At 40.1% G+C, this 17,733-nt stretch overlaps 1 protein-coding gene across 2 annotated transcripts; it reads left to right on the top strand.

The window, feature by feature from the left end:
- The first annotated feature begins 82 nt into the window (after positions 1-82).
- Positions 83-16,281, top strand: LOC109472317 (beta-secretase 1-like). 2 transcript variants are annotated; one of them, XM_019772007.1, is made up of 12 exons: positions 83-535; positions 2,429-2,517; positions 5,570-5,786; positions 8,342-8,473; positions 8,939-9,073; positions 11,414-11,515; positions 12,824-13,049; positions 13,498-13,590; positions 13,752-13,799; positions 14,368-14,498; positions 14,794-14,882; positions 15,005-16,281. In XM_019772007.1, exons 1-11 carry the CDS (start codon positions 260-262, stop codon positions 14,866-14,868), a joined length of 1,524 nt encoding a protein of 507 aa, XP_019627566.1. In that variant the 5' UTR covers positions 83-259; the 3' UTR covers positions 14,869-14,882; positions 15,005-16,281. The 2 variants fall into 2 exon arrangements, with proteins under 2 accessions (XP_019627566.1, XP_019627565.1); XM_019772006.1 differs by having other exon boundaries at positions 14,794-16,281.
- The last annotated feature ends 1,452 nt before the right edge of the window (positions 16,282-17,733 follow it).

The following is a 17,733-nucleotide window of genomic DNA, read 5'->3' as shown; positions in this document are numbered from 1 at the left end:
CAGAAGGCAAAGCACATTAAAAAGTTACATAGACGTTCCTCCCCGTGTTCCCAATGGTAGGGCCCACCCTTTCGTTTTCCCATCATGCTTTACAACATCCGCCTACGTCTCCCGCAGAGTAGAGGGAGAAGGAAGTTCGGGTCGACAAACTAGTAAATGCCAACTTTCTCGTCTCGCACTCGCTGTCATGGCCCTAACAACGCGTTTTAGATGACGCCGATATGTTTGTGTAGATAAGCTGTACCGGGGAAAGGGAAAGATGTGTGAGTTTTCGGCGCTGGCGACCGGTCTGCTGGTCGTGTTGTGGACTTCCGTGTGCGTAGAAAGTGTTTCGTCCCCGTCCGGTTTTCTGCGTATACCCGGCGATGGCAAAAAAGTTTTGAGAATCCCGCTGAAGAGGATATCGAGAGAAATCAGCGAGGACGTGTTGGAGGGAGATGTCGGGGCCGATCCGAGCGCACAGGAGGACAACTTACGGGGGAAACCAGGGCAAGGGTACTACGTAGAGATGGCCCTGGGCACCCCTCCCCAACTGGTTGGTATTGTCTGTAAATTTGTGTTCAGTATGATATGAAGGATACAGATTTGTTTATAGGCAATAATATGGTGGTTTATACGACAACACTGATTGTAAAAGTCATCTGAAATGAAAAATAAACAGCACAATATTTTGCTGTGTCAGGGCTGAACTGTCAAAGGACCATCAAAAAAGAAAAGCCTCGTTTCTTTGTTGTGATGACTGTCCAAATAGAAACATGTAGAAAACTGTGAAAACTCGCACGATAACGTAAATCAATCTTCTTTATTTTCCCAAAGATAATAGACATGACAGCTCATTTTAATGTCTATACTCTGTGTGATTTTAATTCAAAGGAAATGTGCAATTGACAAATGCCAATAATTTATCATGATGTCACACGACAGTTGTCCTTTTGTTTATGTTGTCATTCATATTACAATAGTTATTCTGAATACAGAATAGAGATGTTGGGCAGGAGTAATTCCCATGTCACAAAAGCTCAATCAGTTTCTGAATGTTTCTTACAAAAAGGTTATCAATTTTTTTAAAATATATATATATGTTAATTATTCTGATTAACTATTCAAGCTGATTAACATTCTGATAATAACCCAATGATTGAGATGAGTCCATTTGACATTTCACAGGTGACTGATCCAACTGTCAGAGTGACCTTTTTGTAATGTTGTAATTATTAGTCCTTATATTTATGAAATTGATATGATGTGCTGAGAAGTTTGCCCAACCTGATTGTCAATAGCTTTACCCAAAAGTTTGAAGCCAAAAGGATACTAGTAGAAGTGCAGACTTCTAACAGGGCAGCATTTGTTTCTTCGACTCGAGCAACTAGAGCAGCAGTTTCTTTCAGGGGAGGGCCTTTTTCGGGGTTTGAGCTGTATCTGCGGAGAGAGCTAAATCACCCTGTCCCAAACCAGAAATGCCAGGGAGGCACAACTCCATATTATAATTCCGTCTACTGCATTAGGGAATCTCAGCCTTTAAAAAAAAATCATGTATCAGCTCCCCAAAAAATAAACGCTGCCGCTTTAGGATCCGGAAATCTGCAAAGGGGGATACTACTCAGCACAAGAACGTTAATTAGTCAGAAGTTATGCCCAACTGTCTTTGATTATCAAAATCTCTGGATCTTTTCTGTACCAACTAAGAATTCCCAGGGAACCTGTAAGAAGTTGAACACCAGTTTTATTCATCAAGTTAAAAGCATAAAGATCTAACTGATATAACACTGCTAATGTACCCACTGGCACTTTATTCCATCTAAGAGGATTACGAATGTGATATATCCTTGACATTTCAAAGGAAACAATATTTATCTTCCTCCTTAATCTCTTACGTGTTTGATAACGACCTGAGAGACTGAGGTGAGATCATTAGGTAAGCGCATCCTTCATCACCAGGACGGTGTATCACCCTCCCAGGGGGGGGACAGAGGCTCAGGAACGCAATAAATATTTGATGCTAGTAATCCTCTGTGAATAGGAGAAAGATCTTTTTAACAGTGTTCAGCCGACAGCCCTTGCACAGCTCGTGATGTAATATTGGGTTGTTAGTAGTAGTAGTAGAGCTTCATCTGTTTTATATCTCTCTGGAACTCTTTCTGTCCCTGGGGGAAGAGTAATTTAAGCAGATCAGTGTCGATATTATGCGTTTGACAGATGGGTTGGCATTGATTGGGTCACAGACATTTGTTGTATCATTCTTTAGAAGTGAGAATATTGGAAATCAATGATGTGGTGGGGTCAGCGTGAACAATTTACATGGCTAGGCAAACAACTTTTTTAATATGCATACACATACATGTACTTACAATGTATAGATTAGTCAATTAGTACAGTCTGTATTCGTAACTATTGAGTTAAGGACATACAATGTCTTTTCTTCCCACAGTTGAACATCTTGGTCGACACAGGCAGCAGTAACTTTGCTGTAGGAGCAGCACCTCATCCCTTCTTGAACAAGTACTTTGATAGGAGTTCGTAAGTACAACGTTAACGTATCTTACTAGAAAGTATTCAGTGTGACAGGCTGAATAAAAGTTCTAAGCGGAAACTATGCTGCTCCAGATGTCTTACTGAGGGACGACTGCGTGTGCATGTCGGTAGCTTGAGGAATGAATCCCCTCTACTATATATTACTAGAAAGTATTCACAATGTGTCAGAGTTCTTCAGACTGTTGGCATCAATTAAAAATCATTTAAGTTAATATCATTTAGATAGAATTTCTATGCAGCAGTCAGTATTGTTATTGAGATAATCAGATGGATATAGCAAAGCAGCATGCTTTTCTTGACCCTTGTCTTAAAGGAGTACTAACCTCCAGAAGGAAGTGCTATTTTCTGATACATCATGCTGCGATGAATACATAACTAGCCGACTTTTTACATAATTTCGCGTGTATGACTTGCGCGGCGCATGTTTGTAAAGCGACATCAATATAAATTTTCCCCATGCTGAACCACAATCGATACATCCGGGAACTCTGGACTACGCAATCCTCATACACTTCAAGTCAACATAAACATTTTTCGGCGAAAATGTAGGAGACAAGCACATTAACAAGCTGATTATTGAGAAATTACTTGCTTTACTTTACTTGACCTGTGGTTTGAATACTATTATATCAGGATGTCTAACGCAGTGAGCGCCAGTTTCATCCTGCGTGTTTTGATTTTCTCAACTTATTTGCATGTAAGTATTAATTGAACAAATGATTAGATTACGCCACTTATGGAAAAGATAATTAGATTACACCGTTTTTTTCATCGTCAATATTTCGGCATAAATAAGGGGCGATAAGGACATCAAGAAAGGCAATGGTTGGTAAGATACCAAAGAACACAAAACGGAACGAATTTTTCTTATCGCCCCTAAAATAAATAGGTAACGTAACTTTTTGTTTAAAACATAGACACCAATGTGGTAGCGTGGTGTATTCTGGGATAGTTTTGAGGGTATTTGGAGAGTTTGTCCTGGATTCGATGCGTTTTAAGACTTGCGCGCAAAATGGGCATTTAATTGTATACTGTAAAGTAATATGCATTTTCACTTCCTAAAATTAATGCCTATCGAAATATAGCACCTCCTTCTGGAGGTTAGTACTCCTTTAATTCTAAAAAAANCTTTAAGGTAGATGTTGTGGTTTGTCCTGTAGACCAATGCCCTGATATCCGATCAACATCGATGCTCTGAACAGAAGCTATCCAACAAACTGATCCTGTTAGACTCGAGTCCTAGAGCTATGATCAGCAGAAAGCCTGGCTGTATCACAAACATATAATCCTACATCTAACTAGTGATGCATACCTAAACCCAATTTTAGGTTCAGGTCCGGATTCAAGTCCAGAGGTTTAGGTTCAGGTCCGGACTTGTAAGTCTGGACCTAAACCCGTGGCATATACAAAATTGCATGTTGGCAACCTTGCAATGTTGTCTGGGTGAAACTTTGGCCACGTAACATGGAGGGCGGTACTTGCCGATGCCCAATGGCAATGTTTTCTTCATTTTGCAGCAAAGATTTTGCAATCTACGGAAGGTTTTAGGTGGTTTGGAAAGAAAAGGGGTATGTGAAATGGTCTTTTATGGTAATAAGTCCGGACTCGGTTCTTGACTTTAGGTTTTTTTGGACTTGAACCTAAACATTCTTACAAGTCCGGATCCAAGTCCAGTGAACCAGTATGCATCGCTACATCTAACTGTACCCTCATAGGGACTTGGATGGGAGGCGTACAAATGCCAATAGACTTTTTCTAACCAATAAAAGTTAGAAAAGTTTATACATGATACTTTAAAATACCCTTGGAAACGAACCGGCAAACTTTCAGCACTGTCCCACTTTGCCCCGTGAGTAAGGCCTAATGACAGAGCCTTTTCTTTGATGTAGCCATATCAAAATTTAAGCGCCGTTTAATGTAAGATATAGTGATGCACACGATGCTGGTGTAAGGATAACAAGCACTGATGAATGTATTGGGAGTTGATTGTAGCTCAATCCTCTCTTCAGGCTGTAGACAATCATGGAGATTAAGCCTCAGCGCCATCCGACCGTGTCATTACCACGTTACCCGTCCGTGTAGCCTGGGGGTGAGCAGGTGCTGGCAACCCTATCCCCACAGAGGCCATTGTCTTCCCCACTTTTAATGAACTCGTAATCCAGGTAGAGATTTCAGAGCCGCTGGAGGAAAGGAAGGCTAAGCCTCAGCCATCCTGATGCGGTTCCCCGCCCTGCAGGACTAATCACATCAGAAAATATCCTATTAGCCCAGTAAGCTCCGCTCTGACCCTCAAGTCCATAAACCACCTTTTATAATTTCCCCTGAGTGCGGCGCAAAGGGAAGAGGATGCTGTGATTGTGGATCGATTTCTTGTTCTTTGCCCCGGGAACAATTTTTTTTCCGACTTCTGAGTCCCCCAGCTGTAATACTGGTTATCCTCCAGCTGTGCCCTCTCCTCGTGCTTTTGTATCTTATCTCTGATAACAGCCATGCATGTCAGGACCATCCTACATTTATGTCCTTAGTCAGTGATACAGAAGTATATATTGCCAGAAGGTGGAACAGTGAAACCATAAATATGTAGCATTGATATTGGCTATGAAATGTGTTACTGAAACCTTTTGGCCATTAACCAACACTTCACAGTTAGATTGTAGTTATACTATGATACAATACAGAGATTTTGTAAGCTGTCTTTGTGTATCTGTAAGAGCAAAACATTTCTTGACTTGAAGCTGAAATTGCCTGAAGAGATGTCTAGATGTCTGATCTTGTGTGAATAAGGTCATGTCACTCTCGTGTCTGTAAACGCAACTCTCATGAGATTACGTTTTAAAGTGATTGGTCATTAATTATCCGGATGAAGGTGACAGTGGTCATTGAAAATTTGATCCCTGTGTAATCCTTGTGCTGGAATGAAGTTCAACATTTTACTATGTCTAGACTGGCTTCATTTTGTGAAAAAATTTCAAATTTTCAAAAGTTTTAGTTTTAGCTCTCAGCTATTCTTTTCATTTATCTCATGTTCTCTCCCCAGATCATCTACCTACATGGATTCGCAGAAGTCTGTCTACGTGCCGTACACACAAGGCAACTGGAAGGGTTCGCTTGGCACGGACGAGGTCAGCCTCCCCTCCGGACCAAATGTGACAGTCCGTGCGAACATCGCCAGCATCACCAGTTCCAGTAACTTCTTCATTAACGGCTCCAACTGGGAGGGCATTCTGGGACTGGCCTACTCAGAAATAGCACGGGTAGGTCCTGGGTACCCAAGCAGAGGTTGTGGGGGAATGATCGTTACCTTTTTATATATGGCCGTTTTTTTTTTCGCTACCCCCACCAACCTGTCGGTGGCTGGCAACCTTCTCTGGCTAATGGATACTGTCTGGCCAAATTGATACTGTCTTTTTGCCACCGAGAGGGATCTGCTTGGAGATTAGGTCCTGGGGAAATTCTCAGCCAGTGTTCTAGCCAGCCTGAAACTTTTTTTCCACCATCTCAGTTTTATTTGATGTACGTCAAGTACCAAGACGACAAACCTGAGGGGCCCAGGGGCATGCTCCTCCAGGAAATTTTGAAATCTTGACCGTCTGAAATACTATTTCCTGCATTTGAGGTGCAATTTTAGCTGGTAGATAAAGGTTAGTTGAATGACATCTGAATTGTATCCTTCAAAGATGACGGATTGGGCAAAATTCTGTCAAATGATGGAAAGATGGACGCTGGTTAGAACACTGCTCTCATCATCGTATATACCAGGGTTCAAAATCCCACTTGTATACGCAGGTTAGTGCAGGTTGAATTGGAGCTGTGCTGATACCTAACCTACACCAGTCTGTGAACCGGGTTTATGTTATATACATGTAGTGAAGTGTAAAAGAATTACAGTAATGGCAATGGTTCCTAAACAGTTTTTAGTATGACTATGATCCATACTTCCTAAATTCTGACTCTGAGTAGTGCAGGTAAAATTTGTCTGGTGCAGGTAGTTTTCAATATTACCTGTGCCAGTACTGAGATATGCAGTAAAGAGTATTTTAAGCACTATATACACAAGAATATTGGTACTAAATTACTACCAATTCCATCAGTTGTCTTTGACAAAAGGGGGAAAGTTTGACTGTGGTCAGGGGCTAAGCTGTTATGGTGATTGATAAAGATTAGATTGTGGGAAAACGTAGCATCGTAAATGACAATTTGGTTTTAACGGTAATTGGGAGTTCTGATATATGAATAAAGTAAATCTTAAACTGGTTTTATCCCTTTTAGTTCTAGTGATTTTCCAAGCCTGGCCAGCTTGAGGTCATTTTACGTAATAACGTGGAAAATAAAAACATCTGGTTTCCCCTGGATGACGCACACAATCTGTGCAGTGGGCACATGTGCAGTGTGCCAAAAATCGATTGGTACAAAAATGCCATGCTTTGTCATCATCATTGTGAACGGACCAGTTGGCAACTGTGGGCTGATATTGGACATCTGCCCCATAGCTGGCAGGAGATGTGGTACTGATGACAGTAAATACGTCATCACTGTAACACATCATTAGCCTCTGTCTCCATAGTGATGCCTACATTCCATCACATCATATGCCAGAGCTCAAAATGCTGATGTACATTTGGAATTATGCAATAAAGAATCATTGTCAATTTGAAATACTGGGTGCATAATCTTGATGCACCCGAAATTGGAGCTGTTCCAGAACTTTCACCCAATTTTTTCTGTGGATGCACTGGAGCAACCAAATATTTTCGTAGCATATTCTTGACATCAAAGTGTCAAAATATGGTAAAATCTTTAAGAATATTTTGAATGGTGCACCCAATTTTTTTTTGTGTGTACCCAATTTTTTAGGTTGGGTCCACCAGTGCACCTATCCCAAAAAGGAATTTCAAGCCCTGTATGCTCTTGACTTCAGCAGGAAGTTGACTCGAGCCCAATATTAAACTCAAAATTGTTATCACAAAATCATTCTGTGACCAAAAGAATTGCATGTGTCATGTGCCATTCCAAAGTTTTGGCTCCTGTGTAGCTAGCTAAAGCATGCATGGATGGAGTAGAGAGGCCCTGCAGACATCCTTTGTGTCATTCAGAACCCCTTCATGTGGAGAAGGTCAATGATAACGTTACCATAATGACAACAGAATGATGATATGTTACCCCGCTGATAGCGAAGTCTGACAGAGAATTGTGGAGATTATGGCTAAAGTGCTGCCAAATGTGTGTCTCTCTCTCCTGGATGGCGTTTTGCCAGGCATTTTGCCAAGTTTCGCTCCCATAATGACTCTTTAGTACAGAGGAAAATGTCCGTTTGCACATTTAACAAAGTACTGTCTTTATGGGCTGTTGATGTTGTATCATACATCTCACAGTATCATTGGATGTCTTCAGCGACTTTGGTTCTGAACACATTGATGTAAAACTAATACTGTTGCTGATGTCTGTAAATTGTATTTTTGTCAGCTATCATGTGGAAGTTTTTTGCTGGCCTGCACGCTGTAGCCTGAATGCATCCCCTTTGTGATGGGGCTCCTTTGCACTTGCTACCCCAAAAAAACAGGGTAGCAACTACAAAGGAGCTCCGTTACAAAATGGATGGCACCTAGGCTATGCCTGCTGCCCCTTCTTGGCTTGGTGATATGGGAGTAAGTCAGAATAGTGAAAGATAAAAGATACTGAATGTAAAAAGACTAAATTATTTTGTTGTAGAGAGAACAAATAGGTGACAATGACCTTGTACGTTTATCCAGTAACCCACATCGGATGACAGCTAATGATTTGATAAATGATGATTTTATTCCATGTGCAGCCTGACTCTACTGTGGAGCCCTTCTTTGACTCCATGGTGAAGGAGGGAAACATTCCTGACATCTTCTCCATGCAGCTGTGTGGGACAATAGACCAGGGCAACACCACAGACATCAGTGTGGGGGGAACCATGGTCAGCACAACTTCTGCTACCACTTTTTACCTCTTAGTTGATTACTGCACAGGCTAATATTTTTAATTTGTGATAGGAAAAGCGTAATACAGACTGTAATACTAATGCTATAACATCTGTGAGAAATTTCTGTTTGAGTATATGACAGTAGAGTATGAGAAACCATGGTCGGGATGACTTCTTCTCCCAGTTTTATCTGTTAGTACGTATAAAGGGCTTGTAATGGCTAACATATTTAAAACCGTGACAGAACAGAAAAACTGAATACAGACTTATACATGTCTTATAGGTTGTAATACTAATACTTAAGTACTTGGAGAAATCTCTCTATGTCAGTGAATAGACTGATTGTTCTTCCCTTTTTGAATTTGTAACATGATAGAACCTTCTTCTTCCCCAATGTACCTATCAGACATTGGCATGCAGTGTTTGATAGCTGTGAATCACCTTGAATGATTTTACCAGATTGTAGGAGGAATAGATGCTGACCTGTATGAGGGGCCCATCATGTACAGCAGCCTGAGGAGAGAGTGGTACTACGAGGTCATCATCACGAAGATGGAGGTGGATGAAGAAGACCTTGGAATGGACTGCAAGGAGGTGAGTCAGGTTTACTTTTCATGTGCTGGTCTCCATCATGTTTATCTTCACACAGGGAAAACATATTGTTTTTGGTCTGTTTCTTCTTTTCTTCTACATCTCCAAACACATAAGGTCAATGACCTAGACAAGATGTCAGTCACCATGGTAACTACTGCTGTGGCCGACACCCTGTAGTGGTGGGTCAAGTTATGTAGCAGGACAGAGCTGGAGGGGCTGGTCACTATGTACATGTATAAGACTATGTTTCTGTAAGAATGAACAGAGCAGTAGTTTGTTAGTCTTGAAACATTATGCAGTGGCTTTGCAAATGTTACATTTGTAGTTTTTTTCAATTTCTGTTGTGAACTCTTCTTACTTTTTGCAACAAACAAGAAATTGTATCCCTCTTATAAGTTAGCAGAATGTAACTGAAAGTTAGCAAACACTAATGGTCTTTTATCCTTCTGTTAATGCCCATTAAGCTGTACGGCTCTGTCAGATAGAACTCTGTGGCCAGCAGACCGTAACCCACACGCAAACTGTCCTTTACAGTCCTACTAATGGCACACATCAAATGGCAGTTGGCATTTAAATATAGATTGGATGAGCAAGAAGGTGACCTTGATAGTCACAAGTACAGCACTGGTTAGGCCCAGGAAACAAAATGTTGTGTTTCCTGTTTCAGTCCTGGTTAGGGATTATCTTTTTTTTTTCTTTTTTCTTTATTAGACATAGGTGATCTCTAGTGATCCAACTTATACCAAGTAGCTTCTTGCTTATACAATACACTTTAGTATAGAAAAGTGAAATTTGCATGAGGGCACTAATATTTTCAATGTCAATGTTAGAAAACTGATTGTATGTTTTATCACTCAGGTGTCATATTCTGGAGCTAGAAAAATTTGAACTGCTCAAAAAATGTATCTTCCTTGCAGGGGTCCGACCCAAAAAAAAGTCTAGGGTCACCAGTTTTATCTAGGGTTAGTTGGGAAACAGGAAACACAACATATTTTTTCCTAGGCCTTAACTTGCTGCAGAATTGATCCAAAGTGAACATTTTAAGCACCACAGTCAGGCAATAATGGCTGTCATTATCCCTGGCTTATTCCATGATATCTGCATTAGGCAGTTCAAATTTATTCACCTTCATGCATCAATTGCTTCAAACAGATTTTTTAATGATATGAAGTGGCCCTGTCATGAGAAAGATATCATATTAACAATGTGAATGTGAATTACTGTACATGTATTAAGCATTGCAATAATCTTTTTGAACAAGTAACAGACATCTATGCTACATCCTTGTCCCCTGATACTAACCTGTGATCTGTGTTTTATTGGTCATTTTTCTTGTTGGGAAACCAAGTTACAGAAGTTGATGTGGCCTTACTAGGGATTTGAAGTAATCAAGGTTCATATAACCCCAGATGTGAAGGGCTTTTTGTGCCCTTGATCTGGATAATCAGTGGTTTAGCCCATGGATTAAAGGTTTACAACAATGTGGTCACTGATTAACTGTGCATTTCAGTTTTGGCAGTTCTGCTGCAAGTTTATCTGTTGTGGACTAGAGGCAACTTTATTTACCATACGCTGTGTTGAGTTTCACTTCAGTTGTCCTTGAAATGATATACATGTACAACACAAAAAAATGTATTGATATGTAAAGCAATTATTTGCTTCCAGTAGTACCAGTAATGATTATAGTGCATAAGTTAATCCTTCTGACACTTGTGCAGCGTATGGCAAAGTGGGCAGGATTAACATACAGTTATATATATATAAAGAAAATCAAGATTTTGTGCCATCCTATTGTATACCAGGGCTCCCATATGCATGGCATTTTTTTTAGGAAGTGAGTACTTGAGCCCTGGTATACATATGGGATGACATAATATACAGGATTCATATATAGTACTGATATACAATTAGTATACAAAGTGGACAAGATTAATATGCAGTCCATTTATGTACACGCCGTGCAATAACAGTAATTCATGTCGGGCAATAGCCCTGACCTATACAGTGCAATAAGCCAAACAACACAAATCGTGCAATATACTCTTTGTAATGCTATTGTTTTATTGAAATAATTACTACAGTAATACAGATGCTTTTTTTTAAAAATAATGTTCAATTGATATTTAATTAATCCCAGATTTTAAACCTCTTGTTCCTAAGTTTGGTCAATTTGAATGTCATCTGTGTTTGTCATAGTCGTTGTCATTGTTAATGTTGTCCTGCATGCTCGGTCATTACTGGCTGGCATGACCTGGAGTTCTTGTATATTTCTTGTTCATTGAATAAAGAATGATTTACACAATACTTAGTTCAACTTTGACCTGGAGGTCTCTCTTGCAGTACAACTTTGACAAGACTATAGTTGACAGCGGCACCACCAACCTCAGAGTCCCCAAGAAAGTCTTCCGGAAAGTCAAGGAAATGCTGGATGCCAAGACAGATGTGAGTAGTCAGTTGTTGTCTCATTGTTGGAAAGTCATATAGCCCAGGTGCCATCCTACTCTTCCTAAAAAAGAGAGTGAGTATGGGAGTCCCAGTATACAACAGGATGTTAGCCAGGCTAGGTAACTCAATCAGTAAGTTTAAAATCTAGAAACCTTGATTTTCAAACGTCATTTCAGTCATAACTTAAATGTAGTCATCAAACTGGTAAAAGAAACATAAAGGTAATTTTGTACGTTGTTCTTGTTTTGATTGACAAGAGGTAGAACATGACACTGTAACATAACCTACTCTGCTCTCAATAAATCAATATTTAGGAAACTCTACATGCCATAGGGGCTGTAATAGGTCTCAATAAGGCCACACCGATTTAATTTTATGGATGACATCCGCGCGCGCATTGATTTTCGCCTGTTCTCCAAAAAAAAAAAAGATCACGTCCTCCGAGGCTCTGGCCTGGTAGTCTAGGCCTGGGTAGTCCATAGTTAGCGACAATACGGAGCCAGACACCCAGGCTACAGAAGCTCCATGACTCAAAAACTCAGTACATTGAGTACAGTGCCGATGGCTTTCCGTATACGGCGCTATGTACTGCCGCAAATTTACAATACCAACTGTGTATTCCTATGGTTTAGTAGCATTTTTATTTTTGGCCAAATTTTTTTTATTCGCCTGCGCGCACTAGTTTGGGGGTCTTCAGAGGATGTCATCCATAAAATTAAAACGGTGTGGCCTAATCAATATTTAGAGAACTGTACAAGCCGTAGGGCTTAAGTTTCTGTAATAAAGCCAGCGTGTTCCCCTGTATAGATCGACATCCCTGCAGAGTTCTGGACTGTCCGACAGGTGTCCTTATTTTGATTGAAAAGAGTTAAAACGCGAGATTGTAACATAACCTGCATTACCCTCAATAAATCAATATGTAAAGAACCTTAAATCCTGTATCTGTATAGCTGGTATAACTGCTCCTCAGTGTAACACACCAGCTTCTGTATCTGTATAGCTGGTATAACTGCCGCTCAGCGTAACACACCAGCTTCTGTATCTGTATAGCTGGTATAACTGCCGCTCAGCGTAACACACCTGCTTCTGTATCTGTATAGCTGGTATAACTGCCGCTCAGCATAACACACCAGCTTCTGTATCCCTATTGCCAGCATATACGCCCAGCGTAACTTACCAGCTTCTGTATAGCCCTTGACGTAACAAAAAAGCTTCTGTATAACTAGTATAACCACCCCTCAGTGTAACACACCAACTCTGTAGAGCTGTAGTACAGTAATAAAGCCAGCCTGTTCCCCTCCACAGATCGACATCCCCCCAGAGTTCTGGACGGGTGAGGACCTGATGTGCTGGAAGATCGGTTCCACACCGTGGGAACACTTCCCTCCCATGGGCATCTACCTGCAGGGCACCTCCAACAGTGAGGAGTTCAAGCTCCTCATCTCCCCGCAGCAGTACATGCGCGCCGTCAGCGACGGGCTAGGCCGCACCGAGGACTGCTACAAGTTTGCCATCACCTCATCAGACACAGGTAGTCTGTGTGCTTCATTGTTTGTCTGCCTTCTACTCAATTACTTGGTCACTAATTTCCCATTTAAAGATTGCTGCAGCTCACAGTAGACATGCCAGGGGCTTATGCTTGCTAGCCACTGCCCTCCTGGCATTTCTTTGTGAAAACTTTGTGGAGCTTAGAAGGAGATGACAGTATAAACTGGCAATATAAACAAACTACATGTATAATGTATTCTAGTATGTATCGGGTTCGCCATTGTCTATATTCTGACAGCAAAGATCTGTGTGGATCTGTCATCTGTCAAAGACGATTGTTCCAGCCTGCACCTCATGTGTGATAGGGGTCCTCACAATAATATATGAGTACTTTTACATCTCTTACAACTGTTGAGAGACGACTGATAATCATCGCATGTCTAGGTTTTATCCCATTGGATTCCTTGTAATGAGCTGTTTGTTTGTTACAGGAACTGTGATTGGAGCTGTAGTGATGGAGGGATTCTACGTTGTCTTCGACAGGGCAAACAAGACGGTGGGCTTTGCCAAGTCCACATGTGGAGGTGGGGCGTCTTCTGTTTGCTACTCAGATGTAACAAAGGGTTATCCAATGAAATTTAAGCCTTTTTATGTTTTAGATCTCTAGTGTTTTTCTACTACATGTAGTGGTTGAATTACACGTACATGTTTCCCAAGGTTTTAACAAGGTTCTTGTTGTTGACAGTCCGAGACACAACCCAGTCCTCAGGGGTGGCAGGACCATTCCCACACAGTGAGTAACGCATTAATGCATAATCATGAAATACTGTCCTACAAAAAGTACTCAGTACTGTGCCAACTTATATATGCCGCGAAAGGCTAGCATATGCTGGCTTGCCGTAAAACTCGCTATGTAATACCTCAAATTCATAATACCAGCTTTGTATTCCTGTTGTTTAACAGCATTGTTTCTTTGGCTGGATTTTTTTATTCACCCGCGTGCAGTAGTTTTGGGGTCTTCAGAGGATGTCATCTATAAAATTATGTCAGTGTGGCTTTATGTACCCATACAGGTAACACGACAGACTGATATTACCTATTTATTATGATTTCATACTACTTGTATGTACCATATGTACATTTGAGTTACTTTGGTTTTATTTGACTTATGTTGTCAAGTTGGATGGTTCACTTCTTTTGTTCTTTTCCTTTGTTGAATAGATATTAAAAAAAAAAAAAACACGACGGACTGTGCATCCACGGTGCCTCAGGCTGCTGTAACAGTGTGGTTATGTGTTGTTCCTGTGCAGGTAACATGACAGACTGTGGTTAATGAGAGGTTACCTTTTGTATCCATGCAGGTAACACGACTGACTGTGCGTACACGGTGCCTCAGGAAGACACCACAGTGCTAATGATGGTGGCATACGTGATGGCGGGGATCTGCGGCATGTGCATGCTGCTGCTGGTCGTCATGCTGGGGCAGTGGCAGGTCCGTTTGTTTGTTTGTTTGTTTGTTTGTTTGTTTCACCAGAAGAAAGGTAACACAACTAAAAAGAAGGTTCATGCCTATCATAAGTCGATACAAAACTTAAGTAACTTACCCCAACTAAACAAACTGTAAGTCATGAATAAAGAGAATCTCTTTACACAACCTGGAGGTTTATTCTGCAATTCTGACTGGTTCACATAAAGTCATGTTTACGAAATAAGTAAAACAATAGTATAACATAATGCAATGTAAAGCATAATAAGATGATACATTGGAAATTTGCCTATCACTGCAGGTGCGCAGGTGGAGACGAAGCTTGGACGACTGTGCAGACGACACCTCACTGCTCAAGAGCAACACGTCTTACTGATCAGCTCTATCAAAGTAACAGTTACTCAAGCAACTGGATAGATTTTGAAAATGGTCAGACATTCCTGGTAGCATCCACTACCTTTGGTCTGTGACTAAAACGGCTGACCATTTTCAAAATCTATCCCGTTGCTTAAGTAACTGTCAGTTTGGTATCTTGTAATGTGGATAGATCGACAGATCATCTGTATCATTTCTTAAGTCTTTAGAATTTCTGTTGTTGCAGATGTCTTGACTCAGTGTTTCTTTTTGTCAGTATTCTACTTACTGTTCTGTGGTGAAGAACTGTCTTTGTATATAGTTGGTAACTAATTGTGCCGGCAGAGCCTACAAATTCTCATGGTAGATTTTGTGCCACGCTTGTAAATTAATTCTTAGGATGTTACTAAAAGAGTCAGCAAATCTACAATAGAATACCAACACATCATCAAATAAATGATACACACTATTTTACAATATTTACTTCTTCTATGTTTATATCAGTTTGTAGGTTTTCTCTTCACTGTGCACATGTGCTATTTTCTCACAGATGTTAGAGAAAATAATTTTAGACAAAAGTTAACATGTTCAAACATGTTGAAGTAAGCAATAGCCTAATGTGAGTCATGTGATTTTAATGTCATTGCCAAAAGAATCATCACAAGCCATTGCTATTTATTGTCAAAGTTTGAAGCGTGAATTATCTGTAAAAAAGTGACGCAGTTACCAGTTTTTAGAGTAACAAAAGTTTCCACTCTTATTTATCTCTACAAGGAAAATACTAAATCAGCACTGAATACTAAGTACTAGTAATTTTTTTATCAGGGACGTATGTTAGTATTTGTCACAGTTAGAGCCACAAAAAATATGCACGTTTTATTTTGAAGCAGATTTTTCTTGTTTAGATATTTGTTTGTTTGTTTGTTAACTTTCTATGGTGTATATATTATTTTCAAAGTGCAATTCGCACAACACTTATAAAGTCATGATCATTCCATAAAAACTAAATATGTGTGTTAAATGTAAAAAAAGACAGTGTATAGAGCAGTATATTTTTAGACACTAGATATTTAGTGATACATGAATGATAGACTATGCAAGGACAATTTGTAATGATAAGATAAGAAGATAAGAGATGTTAAAGATAAAGTGTTGAAGAGAGGCTTGTACTTGATCTATCCTGGAGGTGTCATGACAAAATTGTGCAAAGTTGGTGTTTCAACAGTATCTGGTAGGAAGGAAGTTAACTTTTCAGCTTAGTATATAGTCATGCTACAGAAGTATGGCATCATTACATCATAGTATTATCAAGCTACCTTAATTTGTATTGATTGTACTGGTTTCGGCCAAGGAGGTTGAAGAGAAAATATTCCTTATATTTAAAAAATGTACTTTTTAAAGCTTTTGTGTCCATAATGTCTGAAGAGATGAGAAACACGATTCCTTGGGATTTTTCTTTGCACAGATTTCATGTATGAAGACCACATTGAGTATGAAATACACAACTGGGATACATATGTTGAGACTGGTCTGTCACAATAGCTGTTTTCAGGTGCTGCTGTTGTTGACTCTGAACCTAATGAGCTCAGTGACTTGTGTTCAAGCGTGTGACATTGCGTTTAAGGCATCCAGTGCCAGTTTTTAGGGCTTGGAAACCTGATTTTTTTCAGAGCCAATATTCTAGTCATTTATCTACATACTGAGTTGAAGCCACACTATCCCAATGTATATTGACCCTCATGGAGCAAAAATTCTGACGCAAAATGTTTACTGGAAGGGCCCTTGGCTGATTTTTAGAAAATAAAGGACTCATCTTGGGGCTTGTTTCTGCAGTTTTAAAAGCCCAAGCTATGAAATGAAATAAATGAAATGAAATACAAACTCAAATGTGCTAATGTGAAACAGTATGTGTCAATATCACAAAGATTGCCTTATTCAGAATATTTCCAGTTTTGCTGCCCTGAAATCGCGTTGGATGCCTTTTTGCAGTGTAAAGCCTTGGAGTGTGTACCGGTCAGTAGTGCTGCTTGTCCCTGTAGGCTTAGATCTGGACTCACGTCATGCTACATACTTATACTAGTAACCTACTTTGATCACGCATGTAAGACTGTATGAAGTTTTAACCAAACAGAGGTGTTGTAGATTAGGTCACTCCTTGATGACGTATACTCCATGGATAAAACTCTGTCGAAACAAAGCCGCTCGCAGTCGCTTGTTCGATGTAGTTATTATATACAGTTTATACAGCTATTCTACCTAATACTTACAAGGAAAAAACACCAATTATTACCGGAGATACTACAAAGAAATGACAGATTAGGACATGCTGTGTTCCTTCCTTTATTTGTAGCATGGATGTAGCCTCAAATAGAGAGATAACATGCCGAGGGAGTTGGTCAGCTGTAGAGTACATTTCGTTGCGACAAACTGTACTCTCTAGCTATAGAGTACATTTTGTTGCGACAAACTGTACTCTCTAGCTATAGAGTACATTTTGTTGCGACAAACTGTACTCTCTAGCTATAGAGTACATTTTGTTGCGACAAACTGTACTCTCTAGCTATAGAGTACATTTTGTTGCGACAAACTGTACTCTCTAGCTATAGAGTACATTTTGTTGCGACAAACTGTACTCTCTAGCTATAGAGTACATTTTGTTGCGACAAACTGTACTCTCTAGCTATAGAGTACATTTTGTTGCGACAAACTGTACTCTCTAGCTATAGAGTACATTTTGTTGCGACATACTGTACTCTCTAGCGGACCAACTACCTCGGCATGTTATCTCTATTTGACCAATTTCTACTCTTTCCAGCCCCCTCCCGAAGCCTGGTAGAGGCTAGCACGGATGACTGAACGAGTCCCGCGATCGGCACTCGGTCAGTGA

Source organism: Branchiostoma belcheri, unplaced genomic scaffold (genome assembly GCF_001625305.1).
Source record: "Branchiostoma belcheri isolate BF01 breed outbred unplaced genomic scaffold, Haploidv18h27 scaffold27, whole genome shotgun sequence".
Lineage (NCBI taxonomy): Eukaryota > Metazoa > Chordata > Leptocardii > Amphioxiformes > Branchiostomatidae > Branchiostoma > Branchiostoma belcheri.
The sequence above is the reverse complement of the archived record's forward strand: the minus strand, read 5'-3'. Positions and strand labels throughout refer to the sequence as shown.